General features: G+C 29.3%; 1 protein-coding gene across 2 annotated transcripts; it reads left to right on the top strand.

Moving 5' to 3' along the window:
* The first annotated feature begins 271 nt into the window (after nt 1–271).
* LOC137387357 (AN1-type zinc finger protein 1-like) lies at nt 272–20,202 on the top strand. Of its 2 annotated transcripts, none has more exons than XM_068073756.1 (8): nt 272–342; nt 5,746–5,820; nt 16,532–16,574; nt 16,767–16,937; nt 17,403–17,494; nt 18,061–18,272; nt 19,123–19,203; nt 20,067–20,202. In XM_068073756.1, exons 2-8 carry the CDS (start codon nt 5,766–5,768, stop codon nt 20,193–20,195), a joined length of 783 nt encoding a protein of 260 aa, XP_067929857.1. In that variant the 5' UTR covers nt 272–342; nt 5,746–5,765; the 3' UTR covers nt 20,196–20,202. The 2 variants fall into 2 exon arrangements, with proteins under 2 accessions (XP_067929857.1, XP_067929858.1); XM_068073757.1 differs by lacking the exon at nt 272–342 and adding an exon at nt 2,933–3,033.
* Nucleotides 20,203–20,224: the final 22 nt, after the last annotated feature.

Below are 20,224 nucleotides of genomic sequence, written 5' to 3'. Positions count from 1 at the left end.
TTAAGCAGCAACCGTTTGTTTACATATCACATAACGTTGATAATCAGTTAGCCCTATGGTAGAGTTGGGTGATGTTACGTATAGTAATCGCCGTAGTGATCAACCAGCAGCGATTAGTTGATAACTATCTAAGGAAAATATAAATAACAATATTTTGTTCGCTACACAAACCCATTTCGCTCTCTTTATAGCGAGATCCACGGGCGATTGTATGGTTGTATGTATTGTATATGGCGCCTTACAGTGCCTCGCGTTGCGCGTTCACAACTCGAGTTGATCAACTCGAGTTGCACAACTCGAGTTGTGAACGCGCAACGCGAGGCACTGTAAGGCGCCATAATTGTATGTATTGTTCTCCCGTAGGAGTTAACTACTGAGCTGGTGGTATCGAGATATACGCCTATGTTATATGTCGATTACTTTGCGCTGGTTTATCGCATACTTGTACATGTACCGTATACGGTAAACGGGAACGTGAAAAAGTAGCTATCAATTAAAAAATATGCAGTGCAACTAAAATGCAACAACATTAAAAGTTTTATTTTAACTGAATCTTCGTGTAGGAGCATTTTGCATTTAAAGATATTATTCCAGATTGAGATATACTAACTAATTCCATACATAATGAGTTAGAATAATTTATATATTCAACTGCATGTTCATGACGCCACTAGTTTGAGTTGTCATTTCGGATTTGGGAACAAGTGTGTTATACACAATCCATAAATAATCAGAAAAAAGTTTTTGTTGGTACCATAAATACAGGTGACTCTCTGCCTGAAATAGCAACACCACAACTTTCAAACACCAGCTCTATAGAGATTACAGAGATGGAGTACAAAAACTTTTGAACAGCATAGAAATTGGTAAGCTTGGAGGTCCAAAAAACATTAAGGGATCCCTCTCATGATTTTTTCAGACCTCCTAGCTCGACCACTTCCATTTTTCTCAGTGTTCCATAAAAACGGCAAAACCCACATTAGTCGAAAACGATATCAAAGTTGTAGCAATATATAAAAAGGGTTCTAAGCATGATCCAGTTAAATAATAGACCTGTGTCTTTGACTAGTATTTGTTGCAAGCTGTTTGATCGCATTGTTCATTCTTACATAAGCACATTTCTTGATGAGTATAACATACCTAGCCTACGTAGAGATGTCAAACATGGCTTCCATGCTAGACGATCTTGTGAGGCACAGCTCAATTGCCCAATGGATGATTCGATAATGAACTTTTAAGAAACTAGGGTAATAGAAACGGTAATATTAAATTTTTCAATGGCATTTGATTGTGTGAACCATCTAAAATTGATATATGAAACTAAAAATAATGGAATACACCAAGAAATGATATATTGTATACAATCTTTTATGGCTAATAGAACACAGGTAGTTGAGATTTGGGCATGTCTTCAGCTGTTGTGTCTGTTACGTCTGGAGTTCCGCAGAGCACAGTTCTCGGTCCGTTGTTGTTTTTACTTTTTACCAATGACTTGCCAAATATCATTAATTTTCTGTGAATAATTTTTGCTGATGTGTATACTCTAGCGTATGCTACACAAGATAAAGCCACCATGCTGCAACAAGATTTATACTTTTTTGAATCTTGGGCCAAACTTTGGCCTATGAAATTTAATGATGCTAAAATGATGCTATCAAATGATATGTTGTAAATCTGCAAATTCCTAAGTTATATGATGTAATCTATCAAATCCTGCAAATATATATTCAAAAACAAGCAACATAAACAAACAATATTTATAGTACATGCAGGAACAAAAATTAACATTTTTTGAAACAAAAATATTTGCATCGCTTGCTCAGCCAGTTGCGTTCTGGTTGTTGCTTTCATTTGGAACCATTTAATCTTCTGACTGTTCGATACCTTCCACATTGTCTTCTGACCTCACTCTTTTTCTGCACTGCTGAACCATCCGATATTAGTGTTCAAACCATTTTTTAGCAGAGCAAAAGTTTTACGCATTGCTTTTCACACTAATAATGAAAACTTACATGCACGCACGCTACTACAAGTCTTAGCCTCAAAGTAGTAGTACAGGTTCCATTGCAATTGCTAATCGTTTTTCATATACATCAAAGTATCGTGAAAAGTTAAACAAGGAACTACTATTAGCCTGATACAATTATTAATTATTTCTATGGCGTTGCTTTTAAAGTTTCAATGAAACATCTGTCAAGTTTTGAAGTTAGAAGACTTCTGGACTGTCGGAACAAAACAAAAGAATTGATTGTTATTGATATAATCAAGTTATTATCAGTACGATTTTCTGGACACTTTTCTACTGATCACTTCTATTATGGGTTCATAAAGATAACATATGTCATATAATTGTGGTCAAATAGAGGTGGCGTTCAATTAAAGGGTGGTGCTTTATTTTTTAATTCTTCCCCTATAGTGGCAGTTGAATAGAGCTTTTACAGTATATTAAGAAATACTGATATTTACCAGTAAAACATAATTCTTTATTTTTATATCCCAACAATTAAAATACACAACTAACAGAATTCTAAAACAATAACCAACAATGATAGCCAATGAAATTTACGCTCGTACGCAAATAGTCTTTCGCTCAGTCCCATACGGCTCCGAGTCTCAATAGGTAAAGGAGAGTCATGACAGTTTATTGAAAGAGAAGCTCAATAGTTGAGATAGAAAGAGCATTGGTAGTTGAAAAGGGAAAAGGCTCAGTGGATGAAGGAGGAAGACACTGAGCCTTTGGAGCTGTTCTCTTTTATAACTGTCGCTGTTAGCCTGTTAGAAGATGTTTGGGTGCTCAGGTTCTGTTCTTTATTTTGTAGAGGGTTGAGGGGACTTGACTTGAGCACATTGTGAGAATGTATCAACTAAAAGTTGGAAATGATGAGTAGCTACAGTTATTTTGGTCGCGTCTGGTAGAAGGTGGCAGTGATGTATACATGTTATCGCCTCTAGTTTCCTTTGGCAGTTTTCTGGCAGTCTGCTTGACGCATCTTATCTGATCGATTCTTTCCACTAGAAGTTTCTAATCTGCTTGTTGGTGCCTTTATAATTATTATTGTTTCTCTTGAAGGTCCTTTGTTATACCAATACAAAGGACCTAAGTCTCAATATACCTAGGTACAACAACAGTGTATACTGCTGTTGTAAATAGCCTACTTAGCAACAGTATAGACTGTAGCTACTCAAACCCAACCCCCAAGTCCCACTCCTGACATCATGTAATGTGATATCTTTGGATAAAGATTTCAAATTAGTTCAAACACTTATTTTGCTAGCCAGCCTTAAAAGGAAATGTCATACAAAGTTACTCAATGCTACAAACAATATGTGTAGACAACTTCAACGTATTGCAACTTCAAAACAGTTGCCATTGGCTAAGTTTCTTTACCCAATGTATTTAACTAACTTAAGCTATTAACTTGAGCTAATATACCAATTTTTACTATAATAAGAGCCGTGTCTGTCCGAGGCCAGCCAAGAGTGTTAGGAAAAAAATTGTATCTAAAAAAATTGAACCCTTATGAATGTGAAACCAAGCACACCACTAAACCAAGCAGCCACCTTACCACGTTTTGGAATAATTGTGTATATAATCATTACACATCACGATCTCTCACGCTGCACTGGACTGCAAGCCTACGAGTAGTAACCAATAGTATTTTTGCTGTTGACATATTTTAATCTATTGCTATAAACAGACATACGAATGACAACAAAACAGACACTTGATTTTATATATATAGATATACAGTTATTGTGTATATTTGATCTCGCTTCTCATTTTAGTAGCAGAGCTAAGTTTTTGCCCTCTCAACCATTTGCTTAATGAGTATTAATAGGTACCTCATTTATTATGAAAGCCGGTGAAGGACAATGATCGTTCGCTGGCTGTCGACCGGCTCACTTTTTCTGTTGTAATCTATAGGATATAGGATATCCTTCTGGATATAGGTTCTGATATAGATTTGTTCTGGATATAGGTTGCCATGCAAGTCTTAGCAGGTGTAGGCTTTAGCAGAGATCTACACTTGCTAAATACGCAGACATTTTTCTCAAGCTTAAATAGTGAAGCTCCTTGTAAATAGCAGTAGGTACAGCCCACCACTTGCCAAATGCAGTAGGTACAGCCCACCACTTGCCAAATGCAAGAGCAGTTATTCTCTGAGAACACGGGCAGATAATTTAAAAGGGAAGGTAGAAGTTTTCCAAAACGTGTTCATTTTTTTGGAAAGCCCAATCCGTAGTCACATTAAAAAATAATGCATACTGTACTTTGGATAATCTATATAAATTGATTTATCAAGGTATACACAGCAGCTCAGTAGACCTCTCTTCACGATGTACTTGTATAAAATGTTATATAACATATAACGTTATATAGTTTTATATAGTATTATATAACATTATATACTTGTATATAGTGCTATATAACACATAATGTAAAGCGTCAAGTCAGTGCAAGTTCTCAAATTTGATTTAAAATCTCGTATAAAATATCGTTTTTGTGTGCCACAGTTGTGAGAGAAAACGACCTATCTCCCTGGCCATATCTCTATTACACAATGTTAACACAAAAATATACATTATATACACTATTAATACAATATCTCTGTTAATACACAGGCAGTCTAGTGTGTCGTGAAAGACAATCAGGTGTTCTGGTAAAGCGCAAAGAATAAGTAGCTGCACAGTTATTCATAAACGCCCAAAAACGGACGATTGGTGCAGGTGTTGTGTGTGTCTACCAAGCAGAATGTTATGAGATGGTGTCTCACTGACAGCAATCTTTTATCTTAACCTCTTGCCTTGGTTTTGGACGAATGGACATACAGATACTGCTTGTACTATAGTAAATATATATTTTTGTTTTACTTCTGTTTAGACATATACAATTATTGTAATCATGAGCCGTAAACCAGGCGAAAGTTATGAAAGAAAATTTGTCGATACAAATATATGTACAGGTACAAATATTTGTATATTACTTTATTGGCAAACCAACAGTGCAAATCAATACCACAATTACTGTACAGAATATCAGTAAAAAATTAAGTTTAGTTTTTTTCCATTGGATGAACCAAAGAGATAAGTTTGAGAAGATCTTGAAATGGATTAGGAAATTGACATGCATTTTACGCTTCGTATAACATCAAGTTCCCATAACACAAACATTCTCAGTACAAATTATTTAAGTTGTAGGAACGTCTACTGCATTAGAGTATTATTGTAATTTGCTCTGTCTCAGGCAATGTTGACTGTCCTTTAACACAGTCCTTACTATCAGCAAATAATACCGGTATATATTGTTGGTCTGCCATTGTTAAGCCTTACAAGATCAACTTTGGCTATGGACAAACTAAACACAAGTTGATATGTAATACACTGTGTTTCCAATCTCATCTGCTAATATTTCATTTTCTGGTTCTCTGATGCGGTATCACTTTAAGTATGAAATACTTTAAAAACATTGGAGTTCAGGCAGCCGGTCTCACACTTCAAAGACACAAATTAATACATTTTTAAATCATAATATGACATTAAGAAACCTTAGAGTTTTGAAAAGAAGTTTTCGTTATCATTTCATCTACATGTATTTGTAAGTGGTCAGGATTGATTTCCCAAGTTCAGATCACTGATTAATAGGTTTTAAGGCTTGTACAAAGCTCTGGAGCTGTTAGAAAAAGTTTCTTGAAAAATGTAGCTTCAAAATTTTGTTAAGCCGATACAAATCATGATCTATTGCAGAGCGAGTCTGGTGTGATGCTATGGCTGAGCTGGATATAGGCAAGCACTGCTCCCTCGCCAGCTGTAAACAATTGGGTGAGCAAAACCTTTCAATATATTGCCCTAAAAGACTGGCAAAAATGCAAACAAGTGCTGCTACAGGATACACTTTAGAGTCTTCTCCTTGCTGATGACAGCAATAAATTAATTTTTTTACGGTCAGGTACATAGATCAAAATTTGAATAGATAGTTTTGTTAGTAGATTTAGTCTTTACTAATATTGTTTATAGATCTAGTATCTACTAATATTGTTAATAGATTTAGTATCTACTAATATTGTTTATAGATCTAGTATCTACTAATATTGTTAATAGATCAAGTATCTACTAATATTATTAATAGATCTAGTATCTACTAATATTGTTAATAGATCTAGTGTCTACTAATATTGTTAATAAATCTAGTATCTACTAATATTGTTAATAGATCTAGTGTCTACTAATATTGTTAATAGATCTAGTGTCTACTAATATTGTTAATAGATCTAGTATCTACTAATATTGTTAATAGATCTAGTATCTACTAATATTATTAATAGATCTAGTGTCTACTAATATTGTTAATAGATCAAGTATCTACTAATATTGTTAATAGATCTAGTATCTACTAATATTGTTAATAGATCTAGTATCTACTAATATTGTTAATAGATCAAGTATCTACTAATATTGTTAATAGATCTAGTGTCTACTAATATTGTTAATAGATCAAGTATCTACTAATATTGTTAATAAATCTAGTATCTACTAATATTGTTAATAGATCTAGTATCTACTAATATTGTTAATAGATCAAGTATCTACTAATATTGTTAATAGATCAAGTATCTACTAATATTGTTAATAGATCTAGTATCTACTAATATTGTTAATAGATTTAGTATCTACTAATATTGTTTATAGATCTAGTATCTACTAATATTGTTAATAGATTTAGTATCTACTAATATTGTTTATAGATCTAGTATCTACTAATATTGTTAATAGATCTAGTATCTACTAATATTGTTAATAAATCTAGTATCTACTAATATTGTTAATAGATCTAGTGTCTACTAATATTGTTAATAGATCTAGTGTCTACTAATATTGTTAATAGATCTAGTATCTACTAATATTGTTAATAGATCTAGTATCTACTAATATTATTAATAGATCTAGTGTCTACTAATATTGTTAATAGATCAAGTATCTACTAATATTGTTAATAGATCTAGTATCTACTAATATTGTTAATAGATCTAGTGTATACTAATATTGTTAATAGATCTAGTATCTACTAATATTGTTAATAGATCTAGTGTCTACTAATATTGTTAATAGATCAAGTATCTACTAATATTGTTAATAGATCTAGTATCTACTAATATTGTTAATAGATCTAGTATCTACTAATATTGTTAATAGATCAAGTATCTACTAATATTGTTAATAGATCAAGTATCTACTAATATTGTTAATAGATCTAGTATCTACTAATATTGTTAATAGATTTAGTATCTACTAATATTGTTTATAGATCTAGTATCTACTAATATTGTTAATAGATTTAGTATCTACTAATATTGTTTATAGATCTAGTATCTACTAATATTGTTAATAGATCTAGTATCTACTAATATTATTAATAGATCTAGTGTATACTAATATTGTTAATAGATCTAGTGTCTACTAATATTGTTAATAGATCAAGTATCTACTAATATTGTTAATAGATCTAGTATCTACTAATATTGTTAATAGATCTAGTATCTACTAATATTATTAATAGATCTAGTGTATACTAATATTGTTAATAGATCTAGTATCTACTAATATTGTTAATAGATCTAGTATCTACTAATATTGTTAATAGATCTAGTATCTACTAATATTGTTTATAGATCTAGTGTCTACTAGTATTGTTAATAGATCTAGTATCTACTAATATTATTTATAGATCAAGTATCTACTAATATTGTTAATAGATCTAGTATCTACTAATATTGTTAATAGATCTAGTATCTACTAATATTATTTATAGATCAAGTATCTACTAATATTGTTAATAGATCTAGTGTCTACTAATATTGTTAATAGATCTAGTGTCTACTAATATTGTTAATAGATCTAGTGTCTACTAATATTGTTAATAGATCTAGTGTCTACTAATATTGTTAATAGATCTAGTATCTACTAATATTGTTTATAGATCAAGTATCTACTAATATTGTTAATAGATCTAGTATCTACTAATATTGTTAATAGATCTAGTATCTACTAATATTGTTTATAGATCAAGTATCTACTAATATTGTTAATAGATCTAGTATCTACTAATATTGTTAATAGATCTAGTGTCTACTAATATTGTTAATAGATCTAGTATCTACTAATATTATTTATAGATCAAGTATCTACTAATATTGTTAATAGATCTAGTATCTACTAATATTGTTAATAGATTTAGTATCTACTAATATTGTTAATAGATCTAGTGTCTACTAATATTGTTAATAGATCTAGTATCTACTAATATTATTTATAGATCAAGTATCTACTAATATTGTTAATAGATCTAGTATCTACTAATATTGTTAATAGATCTAGTATCTACTAATATTGTTAATAGATCAAGTATCTACTAATATTGTTAATAGATCTAGTGTCTACTAATATTGTTAATAGATCTAGGGTCTACTAATATTGTTAATAGATCTAGTATCTACTAATATTGTTAATAGATCTAGTATCTACTAATATTGTTAATAGATCTAGTGTCTACTAATATTGTTAATAGATCTAGTATCTACTAATATTGTTAATAGATCTAGTGTATACTAATATTATTAATAGATCTAGTATCTACTAATATTGTTAATAGATCTAGTATCTACTAATATTGTTAATAGATCAAGTATCTACTAATATTGTTAATAGATCTAGTGTCTACTAATATTGTTAATAGATCTAGTGTCTACTAATATTGTTTATAGATCTAGTGTCTACTAATATTGTTAATAGATCTAGTGTCTACTAATATTGTTAATAGATCTAGTATCTACTAATATTGTTAATAGATCTAGTGTCTACTAATATTGTTAATAGATCTAGTGTCTACTAATATTGTTAATAGATCTAGTATCTACTAATATTGTTAATAGATCTAGTATCTACTAATATTATTTATAGATCAAGTATCTACTAATATTGTTAATAGATCTAGTATCTACTAATATTGTTAATAGATCTAGTATCTACTAATATTGTTAATAGATCTAGTATCTACTAATATTGTTAATAGATCTAGTATCTACTAATATTGTTAATAGATCTAGTGTCTACTAATATTGTTAATAGATCTAGTGTCTACTAATATTGTTAATAGATCTAGTATCTACTAATATTGTTAATAGATCTAGTATCTACTAATATTATTTATAGATCAAGTATCTACTAATATTGTTAATAGATCTAGTGTCTACTAATATTGTTAATAGATCTAGTATCTACTAATATTGTTAATAGATCTAGTATCTACTAATATTATTTATAGATCAAGTATCTACTAATATTGTTAATAGATCTAGTGTCTACTAATATTGTTAATAGATCTAGTGTCTACTAATATTGTTAATAGATCTAGTATCTACTAATATTGTTAATAGATCTAGTGTCTACTAATATTGTTAATAGATCTAGTGTCTACTAATATTGTTAATAGATCTAGTATCTACTAATATTGTTAATAGATCTAGTGTCTACTAATATTGTTAATAGATCTAGTATCTACTAATATTGTTAATAGATCTAGTGTCTACTAATATTGTTAATAGATCTAGTGTCTACTAATATTGTTAATAGATCTAGTATCTACTAATATTGTTAATAGATCTAGTGTCTACTAATATTGTTAATAGATCTAGTGTCTACTAATATTGTTAATAGATCTAGTGTCTACTAATATTGTTAATAGATCTAGTATCTACTAATATTGTTAATAGATCTAGTGTCTACTAATATTGTTAATAGATCTAGTGTATACTAATATTATTAATAGATCTAGTATCTACTAATATTGTTAATAGATCTAGTATCTACTAATATTGTTAATAGATCTAGTGTCTACTAATATTGTTAATAGATCTAGTGTCTACTAATATTGTTAATAGATCTAGTATCTACTAATATTGTTAATAGATCTAGTGTCTACTAATATTGTTAATAGATCTAGTGTCTACTAATATTGTTAATAGATCTAGTGTCTACTAATATTGTTAATAGATCTAGTATCTACTAATATTGTTAATAGATCTAGTGTCTACTAATATTGTTAATAGATCTAGTGTATACTAATATTATTAATAGATCTAGTATCTACTAATATTGTTAATAGATCTAGTATCTACTAATATTGTTAATAGATCTAGTGTCTACTAATATTGTTAATAGATCTAGTGTCTACTAATATTGTTAATAGATCTAGTATCTACTAATATTGTTAATAGATCTAGTATCTACTAATATTATTTATAGATCAAGTATCTACTAATATTGTTAATAGATCTAGTGTCTACTAATATTGTTAATAGATCTAGTATCTACTAATATTGTTAATAGATCTAGTATCTACTAATATTATTTATAGATCAAGTATCTACTAATATTGTTAATAGATCTAGTGTCTACTAATATTGTTAATAGATCTAGTGTCTACTAATATTGTTAATAGATCTAGTATCTACTAATATTGTTAATAAATCTAGTATCTACTAATATTATTAATAGATCTAGTGTCTACTAATATTGTTAATAGATCTAGTGTCTACTAATATTGTTAATAGATCTAGTATCTACTAATATTATTAATAGATCTAGTGTCTACTAATATTGTTAATAGATCTAGTGTCTACTAATATTGTTAATAGATCTAGTGTCTACTAATATTGTTAATAGATCTAGTGTCTACTAATATTGTTAATAGATTTAGTGTCTACTAATATTGTTAATAGATCTAGTATCTACTAATATTGTTAATAGATCTAGTATCTACTAATATTGTTAATAGATCTAGTGTCTACTAATATTGTTAATAGATTTAGTGTCTACTAATATTGTTAATAGATCTAGTATCTACTAATATTGTTAATAGATCTAGTATCTACTAATATTATTAATAGATCTAGTATCTACTAATATTGTTAATAGATTTAGTGTCTACTAATATTGTTAATAGATCTAGTATCTACTAATATTGTTAATAGATCTAGTATCTACTAATATTGTTTATAGATCTAGTGTCTACTAGTATTGTTAATAGATTTAGTGTCTACTAATATTGTTAATAGATCTAGTATCTACTAATATTATTTATAGATCAAGTATCTACTAATATTGTTAATAGATCTAGTATCTACTAATATTGTTAATAGATCTAGTATCTACTAATATTATTTATAGATCAAGTATCTACTAATATTGTTAATAGATCTAGTGTCTACTAATATTGTTAATAGATCTAGTATCTACTAATATTGTTTATAGATCTAGTATCTACTAATATTATTTATAGATCTAGTATCTACTAACATTGTTAATAGATTTAGTATCTACTAATATTGTTAATAGATCTAGTATCTACTAATATTGTTAATAGATCAAGTATCTACTAATATTGTTTATAGATCTAGTGTATACTAATATTGTTAATAGATTTAGTATCTACTAATATTGTTAATAGATCTAGTATCTACTAATATTGTTAATAGATCTAGTATCTACTAATATTGTTAATAGATTTAGTATCTACTAATATTGTTAATAGATCTAGTGTCTACTAATATTGTTTATAGATCTAGTATCTACTAATATTATTTATAGATCTAGTATCTACTAACATTGTTAATAGATTTAGTATCTACTAATATTGTTAATAGATCTAGTATCTACTAATATTGTTAATAGATCAAGTATCTACTAATATTGTTTATAGATCTAGTGTATACTAATATTGTTAATAGATTTAGTATCTACTAATATTGTTAATAGATCTAGTATCTACTAATATTGTTAATAGATCTAGTATCTACTAATATTGTTAATAGATTTAGTATCTACTAATATTGTTAATAGATCTAGTGTCTACTAATATTGTTTATAGATCTAGTATCTACTAATATTATTTATAGATCTAGTATCTACTAACATTGTTAATAGATTTAGTATCTACTAATATTGTTAATAGATCTAGTATCTACTAATATTGTTAATAGATCAAGTATCTACTAATATTGTTTATAGATCTAGTGTATACTAATATTGTTAATAGATTTAGTATCTACTAATATTGTTAATAGATCTAGTATCTACTAATATTGTTAATAGATCTAGTGTCTACTAATATTGTTAATAGATCTAGTATCTACTAATATTGTTAATAGATCAAGTATCTACTAATATTATTTATAGATCTAGTGTATACTAATATTGTTAATAGATCTAGTGTCTACTAATATTGTTAATAGATCAAGTATCTGCTAATATTGTTAATAGATCTAGTATCTACTAATATTGTTAATAGATCTAGTGTCTACTAATATTGTTAATAGATCTAGTATCTACTAATATTGTTAATAGATCTAGTGTCTACTAATATTGTTAATAGATCAAGTATCTACTAATATTGTTAATAGATCTAGTATCTACTAATATTGTTAATAGATCTAGTGTCTACTAATATTGTTAATAGATCTAGTATCTACTAATATTGTTAATAGATTTAGTATCTACTAATATTGTTAATAGATCTAGTGTCTACTAATATTGTTAATAGATCTAGTATCTACTAATATTATTTATAGATCTAGTATCTACTAACATTGTTAATAGATTTAGTATCTACTAATATTGTTAATAGATCTAGTATCTACTAATATTGTTAATAGATCTAGTATCTACTAATATTATTTATAGATCTAGTATCTACTAATATTGTTAATAGAGTTAGTGTCTACTAATACTGTTAATAGATCTAGTATCTACTAATATTGTTAATAGATCTAGTATCTACTAATATTGTTAATAGATCTAGTATCTACTAATATTGTTAATAGATTTAGTATCTACTAATATTGTTAATAGATCTAGTGTCTACTAATATTGTTTATAGATCTAGTATCTACTAATATTATTTATAGATCTAGTATCTACTAATATTGTTAATAGATTTAGTATCTACTAATATTGTTTATAGATCTAGTGTATACTAATATTGTTAATAGATCTAGTGTCTACTAATATTGTTAATAGATCAAGTATCTACTAATATTGTTTATAGATCTAGTGTATACTAATATTGTTAATAGATCTAGGGTCTACTAATATTGTTAATAGATCTAGTATCTACTAATATTGTTAATAGATCAAGTATCTACTAATATTGTTAATAGATCAAGTATCTACTAATATTGTTAATAGATCTAGTGTTTACTAATATTGTTTATAGATCTAGTATCTACTAATATTGTTAATAGATCTAGTATCTACTAATATTATTTATAGATCTAGTATCTACTAATATTGTTAATAGATTTAGTATCTACTAATATTGTTAATAGATCTAGTATCTACTAATATTGTTAATAGATCAAGTATCTACTAATATTGTTAATAGATCAAGTATCTACTAATATTGTTAATAGATCTAGTGTCTACTAATATTGTTTATAGATCTAGTATCTACTAATATTGTTAATAGATCTAGTATCTACTAATATTATTTATAGATCTAGTATCTACTAATATTGTTAATAGATTTAGTATCTACTAATATTGTTTATAGATCTAGTGTCTACTAATATTGTTAATAGATCAAGTATCTACTAATATTGTTAATAGATCTAGTATCTACTAATATTGTTAATAGATCTAGTATCTACTAATATTGTTTATAGATCTAGTATCTACTAATATTGTTAATAGATCTAGTATCTACTAATATTGTTAATAGATCTAGTATTTACTAATATTGTTAATAGATCAAGTATCTACTAATATTGTTAATAGATCAAGTATCTACTAATATTGTTAATAGATCTAGTATCTACTAATATTGTTAATAGATCAAGTATCTACTAATATTGTTAATAGATCTAGTATCTACTAATATTGTTAATAGATCTAGTATCTACTAATATTGTTAATAGATCTAGTATCTACTAATATTGTTAATAGATCTAGTGTCTACTAATATTGTTAATAGATCAAGTGTCTACTAATATTGTTAATAGATCTAGTATCTACTAATATTGTTAATAGATCTAGTATCTACTAATATTGTTAATAGATCTAGTATCTACTAATATTGTTAATAGATCAAGTATCTACTAATATTGTTAATAGATCTAGTGTCTACTAATATTGTTAATAGATCTAGTATCTACTAATATTGTTAATAGATCTAGTATCTACTAATATTGTTAATAGATCTAGTATCTACTAATATTGTTTATAGATCTAGTATCTACTAATATTGTTAATAGATCTAGTGTCTACTAATATTGTTAATAAATCTAGTATCTACTAATATTGTTAATAGATCTAGTATCTACTAATATTGTTAATAGATCTAGTGTCTACTAATATTGTTAATAGATCTAGTATCTACTAATATTGTTAATAGATCTAGTATCTACTAATATTGTTAATAGATCTAGTATCTACTAATATTGTTAATAGATCTAGTATCTACTAATATTGTTAATAGATCTAGTGTCTACTAATATTGTTAATAGATCTAGTGTCTACTAATATTGTTAATAGATCTAGTGTCTACTAATATTGTTAATAGATCTAGTGTCTACTAATATTGTTAATAGATCTAGTGTCTACTAATATTGTTAATAGATCTAGTGTCTACTAATATTGTAAATAGATCTAGTATCTACTAATATTATTAATAGATCTAGTATCTACTAATATTGTTAATAGATCTAGTGTCTACTAATATTGTTAATAGATCTAGTGTCTACTAATATTGTTAATAGATCAAGTATCTACTAATATTGTTAATAGATCTAGTGTCTACTAATATTGTTAATAGATCTAGTATCTACTAATATTGTTTATAGATCTAGTATCTACTAATATTGTTAATAGATCTAGTGTCTACTAATATTGTTAATAGATCAAGTATCTACTAATATTGTTAATAGATCTAGTATCTACTAATATTGTTAATAGATCTAGTATCTACTAATATTGTTAATAAATCTAGTATCTACTAATATTGTTAATAGATCTAGTATCTACTAATATTGTTAATAGATCTAGTGTCTACTAATATTGTTAATAGATCTAGTATCTACTAATATTGTTAATAGATCTAGTGTCTACTAATATTGTTAATAGATCTAGTGTCTACTAATATTGTTAATAGATCAAGTATCTACTAATATTGTTAATAGATCTAGTGTCTACTAATATTGTTAATAGATCTAGTATCTACTAATATTGTTTATAGATCTAGTATCTACTAATATTGTTAATAGATCTAGTGTCTACTAATATTGTTAATAGATCTAGTATCTACTAATATTGTTAATAGATCTAGTATCTACTAATATTGTTAATAGATCTAGTGTCTGCTAATATTGTTAATAGATCTAGTATCTACTAATATTGTTAATAGATCTAGTATCTACTAATATTGTTAATAGATCTAGTATCTACTAATATTGTTAATAGATCAAGTATCTACTAATATTGTTAATAGATCTAGTATCTACTAATATTGTTAATAGATCTAGTGTCTACTAATATTGTTAATAGATCAAGTATCTACTAATATTGTTAATAGATCTAGTATCTACTAATATTGTTAATAGATCTAGGGTCTACTAGTATGGTTTATAGATTTAGTATTCACTAGATATATATATATTGGATAAAAAGATCTTTCTTTCATTAAAATGTACAGCTGGTAGTACAACATGGTTTATATACCAATAAGACTCACATCACCATTTTAGGGCGACTCCTCCAATAGGTAAAGCCCAAATGGTCGATTTCAAAATTTTTCGTTAGAAGTTTTTAACAATCTTTAGTGACTAATTTTAGTGATCATTTCTATCAGTTCATACACTATAGTCTCTTCACTTGGTGTGTTTGGCTATTATCTTTGTATTATGGGTGGAAAACTCTGATTATATTATTTGACATGGGTAAAAAACTCCAGTTGCGATTGTTTAACATGGATTGTAACTCCTACTTGTTTACTGACCCAGCATAGAAAGTTCATATCTTGCATTTGATAAACATTAAGTTCAGTTTCTTATAAAAAGGCAGTATTATAAGACGTCTACCCGTTTATGCCTGTTTAGGAGTTTCTGACAGGAATTTAAAAATTCCACTATCGAACGAGGAACCCACTTCAATGGTGATGACGAGGTTAAGATTGCAGCGAGTGACTTTTCAAAAACTCAATCTAAAGTTTTCTATGCTGAAGGCATTAAAAAACTGGTACCTCGATGGGAAAAGTTTGTGTCACTGCTAGTAATTATATTAAAAAAAAATTGAAAGCTTCTTATAATAGAATTGCTTTTTATAAACCAATACACCTTACTTATTAAATGCCCCACATATACCAGAGCTAATTGTCTTGTAAATAGTATTTTGTGTAAAACTTTTGCACATCCGCACTTCTGTTTATATTCAGAAAGTTTGGTTATTGCATCATGGTTTCTTTGGTTATTGCATCATGGTTTTACAGACTTTCTGCCCTTCATCTGTGACGGTTGTGGACTTGTCTTTTGGTAAGTTCAACTGTTATTCCACCTGCCACTTTATATCTAGCCCTTTGCTGGTCCATCAGCCACTGACAGCTTAATCAGTATGACACATTGACCCTTGACATACATATGACCCCATGTATGTCAAGCAAATAGTACCACTATCGTATTTCAAGTTCTTCTCACCCTTCATTTATATCATTTTCTATTTTCAAGCAAGGAACATCAAGTTCGAGACAAACACAGCTGTGATAAGTTGCTGCCAGAAGGGACAGATAAGAATGTTTCCACTCCTTATCGCACTTATCAATGTTCTTTGACGGACTGTGGAAGGTCTGAGCTGGTTCCAGTAACTTGCGACGAATGTCACTTGAACTACTGTATGATGTATGTATACTGTTATGCAAACCCCATCATCAGGTGAAACCTAATGGTAAATTTTACTTCAAGTGTAAAAAAGCATTGTGGAGCGAACATAAGGTCGCCCTAATCTTCCCATGTCTGTATATCCCTCAAGGTTATAGATGTGAACAGATTAGTGTAGACACCTGTTTATTCTAGTCACCTATTTAGTGCCTTGCCTTACCACATGTAGTCCATAAGCTGAATATCAGCAGTCTCTCGGGAATATACATCACATGCTGGTGTCTTATGGGTAATCTGTCCCTAAGGGCTCCAGGTCTCTTCCTCTTTTCTCAAAATTGGCAGCCGGGGATCAGTTAAGTTTTACTCATACAACCTGTGGTCTTCCTAATTGGACAGGCTCGGAGATGCATTCTTAATGTTTGTTTGTTACCTCTGGTAAAGTCTAAACCAGAAGCTCTTCCTAACAGCCATTTCTTCCGTTTGTAGGCACCGACATGGCGCTGATCACGCCTGTTCTGGACAGCAGTCGAAGCCTGCGTATATGAGTGCAACAGCACAACATGTACAGACAATCCTCGGTATGGGAAGTCACCTTGACCTGTTAACTGTCAGGTTGCTTACCTTTTACTAACTTGCCTGCAAACATGACAGTATTTATGACTTCAAGGTTTCGTTGGATTTTACTATCTCTCTGCTACTAGATATGGCTGAGTACAATAGGTGACTCTACCCGTTGCGCTGCAGAGACAGCTGTTACGCTATTCCTGTCAGCGTGACTGATGATTGTTAGCTATTACTTACATGTTTAGCAACTATGGAGTTAGCAAGAGGTAAATGTTCTGCACTTGTTGGTTCCTGTCTCTCATTATGTAACTAAGATTTAGTTCATATTCTTTCAGTGTTTCAATTAATTCTAATTCTATCTGACTATTATGCAGTTTTAACTTAAGCTATTGTCAAAGGGTGCGCAATACAGTACACTACAGTACAGTACTGTACAGTACTGTACAGTACTTTACAGTACAGTACACAGGTTATGAAACTTTATACTTCAGATAGCAAGGAATCTATTCAGCCAAAGGGTGCGCAGTACAGTGCAGTACTGTACAGTACAGTACACAGGTTATGAAACTTTATACTGCAGATAGCAAGGAATCTATTCAGCCAAAGGTTAAAACTGTTAAATCGAAGAAAGCGCAAGCCATGGCTGCCAAAGTTGCGCTGATGAAGTTGAAGCAGACGGCTACTGGAGATGCTGGTGTGCCGATGGAAAGCAGAGTTTATCTCAGTCTAGTTTTGCCCATTAAAGACACCAAAACCTCACACTCAGCTCAGTCTGCTTTTTGGCTTGATAAGGTACCCTTTGACTTATTTGACATGCTTGATAAGGCACCCTTTGACTTATTTGACATGCTTGATAAGGTACCCTTTGACTTATTTGACATGCTTGATAAGGTACCCTTTGACTTATTTGACATGCTTGATAAGGTACCCTTTTACTTATTTGACATGCGTAGTACTACTGAGAGGGATTATCTATTGAACAATAGTACTACTGAGAGTGATTATCTATTGAACAATAGTACTACTAAGAGTGATTATCTATTTAACTCATTTAGCTCATTCTGCAAAGCATTTCTGGTAGTTTTAAGGCATTACCTGATGTAAAGTTCTATGCTGATTAATTTTGTATCAAAATAATTTTTATAAACTGTGGATCAAAAATTATAGCAATTCATATGCGCCCTTATGTAATATTTGGTATTATCAAATGTATCATTATGATCCGATAAAAAAAATTTGGTAGGGAAATAGGTGACCGGGTTGGGGATGCCTCACAAGATTGTATGATGTCATGGGGGGGTCCAAGTAACCAATAAAGCATTCTGAATCAGCTTTGCGTGTTGTAGCTTCAGCTCTCATTTGCTAGCAGAGTTTAGCTTGCTTTACAAGTGAAAAATGTTCTATAAGTATATTGTGGTGAGTTTTCATTCCAAAGATGGTTTTACTCTCACCAAATTTCTTTTTCGAACGAAAATTCCCATAAGTTTTACGTAATGCATGCTCTCAAAGAGTGCTCCACAAGTACTCATAGGAGAAACTCAGGCTACAGTATCGCCTTCTGCTCATATGTAGAATGCTAAGTAAAGTAGTATACATGATGCCAACATGCACTGGGAATGTCAGTACTTCAATGCTGTTTTAGGAATGGACAGTTGGCAGGTCTGTGGACTACATCAGTAGTAAATCCAACATCAAAAATGACAATAACAGAGTGAACAGTCCGGTATGTATCTAATCTGTAGCTGTACTAAACATGATGTATTCATATACATTGTGACATGTATATGGAGAATGCCAATGAAAGGGATAAAATAGTGATATATAAAAAGCGGAGAAGAGGGTGATTGGGAGGAAGGTCGTAGAAAACAAGTTACAAGTAGCAATAAATATGGGAAATGGTTGAGAAGCTCTGGTAAACTTTAATCTCATCTCTTTGACAGTTAAAACTTCTAGTAGTAATCAAGTACCCTGTTTAACTTCAGCTCTTAGACAGTTATAACTTCTATTAGTCATCAAGTACTGTTTAATCTCATCTCTTAAACAGTTAGAACTTCTAGTAGTAATCAAGTACACTGTTTAATCTCATCTCTTAGACAGTTACAACTTCTAGTAGTAATCAAGGACTCTGTTTAATCTCATATCTTAGAGAGTTACAACTTTTAGTAGTAATCAAGTACCCTGTTTAATCTCATATCTTAGACAGTTACAACTTTTAGTAGTAATCAAGTACCCTGTTTAATCTCATATCTTAGACAGTTACAACTTCTAGTAGTAATCAAGTACCCTGTTTAATCTTATATCTTAGACAGTTACAACTTCTAGTAGTAATCAAGTACACTGTTTAATCTTATATCTTAGACAGTTACAACTTCTAGTAGTAATCAAGTACCCTGTTTAATCTTATATCTTAGACAGTTAGAACTTCTAGTAGTAATCAAGTACCCTGTTTAATCTCATATCTTAGACAGTTATAACTTCTAGTAATTATCAAGTACCCTGTTTAATCTCTCGTTTCAAACTGTTTTTATACATTATTTTTTATTCAGTAGCAATATTGCTACTTGACTCTTTTGTTCCTAATTGTAGAAGCTGAGACTTATCTATGGAGAAGAGTTGTTGAGCATGGAACACAGGCTTAAAGAGCTACTAGAGAGTGGTAGCCTTTACAATGGCTCTACAGTGGAACTTCGCTATGTTACGGGTGGTTGCCAGTGAAAATATAAACATATTATATAGGCACATCT

Source organism: Watersipora subatra, chromosome 2 (genome assembly GCF_963576615.1).
Source record: "Watersipora subatra chromosome 2, tzWatSuba1.1, whole genome shotgun sequence".
Taxonomy (NCBI): Eukaryota; Metazoa; Bryozoa; class Gymnolaemata; order Cheilostomatida; family Watersiporidae; genus Watersipora; species Watersipora subatra.
This window is presented reverse-complemented; position numbering and strand designations above follow the sequence as displayed.

Excerpts from the sequence above, each read along its gene's own strand:
- LOC137387357 (XM_068073756.1), top strand. The coding sequence starts at position 5,766 with ATGGCTGAGCTGGATATAGGCAAGCACTGCTCCCTCGCCAGCTGTAAA. Across the intron at positions 17,495-18,060 it reads ACATGTACAGACAATCCTCG|ATAGCAAGGAATCTATTCAG; the intron begins GTATGGGAAGTC and ends TTTATACTGCAG. Across the intron at positions 18,273-19,122 it reads CTGCTTTTTGGCTTGATAAG|GAATGGACAGTTGGCAGGTC; the intron begins GTACCCTTTGAC and ends ATGCTGTTTTAG.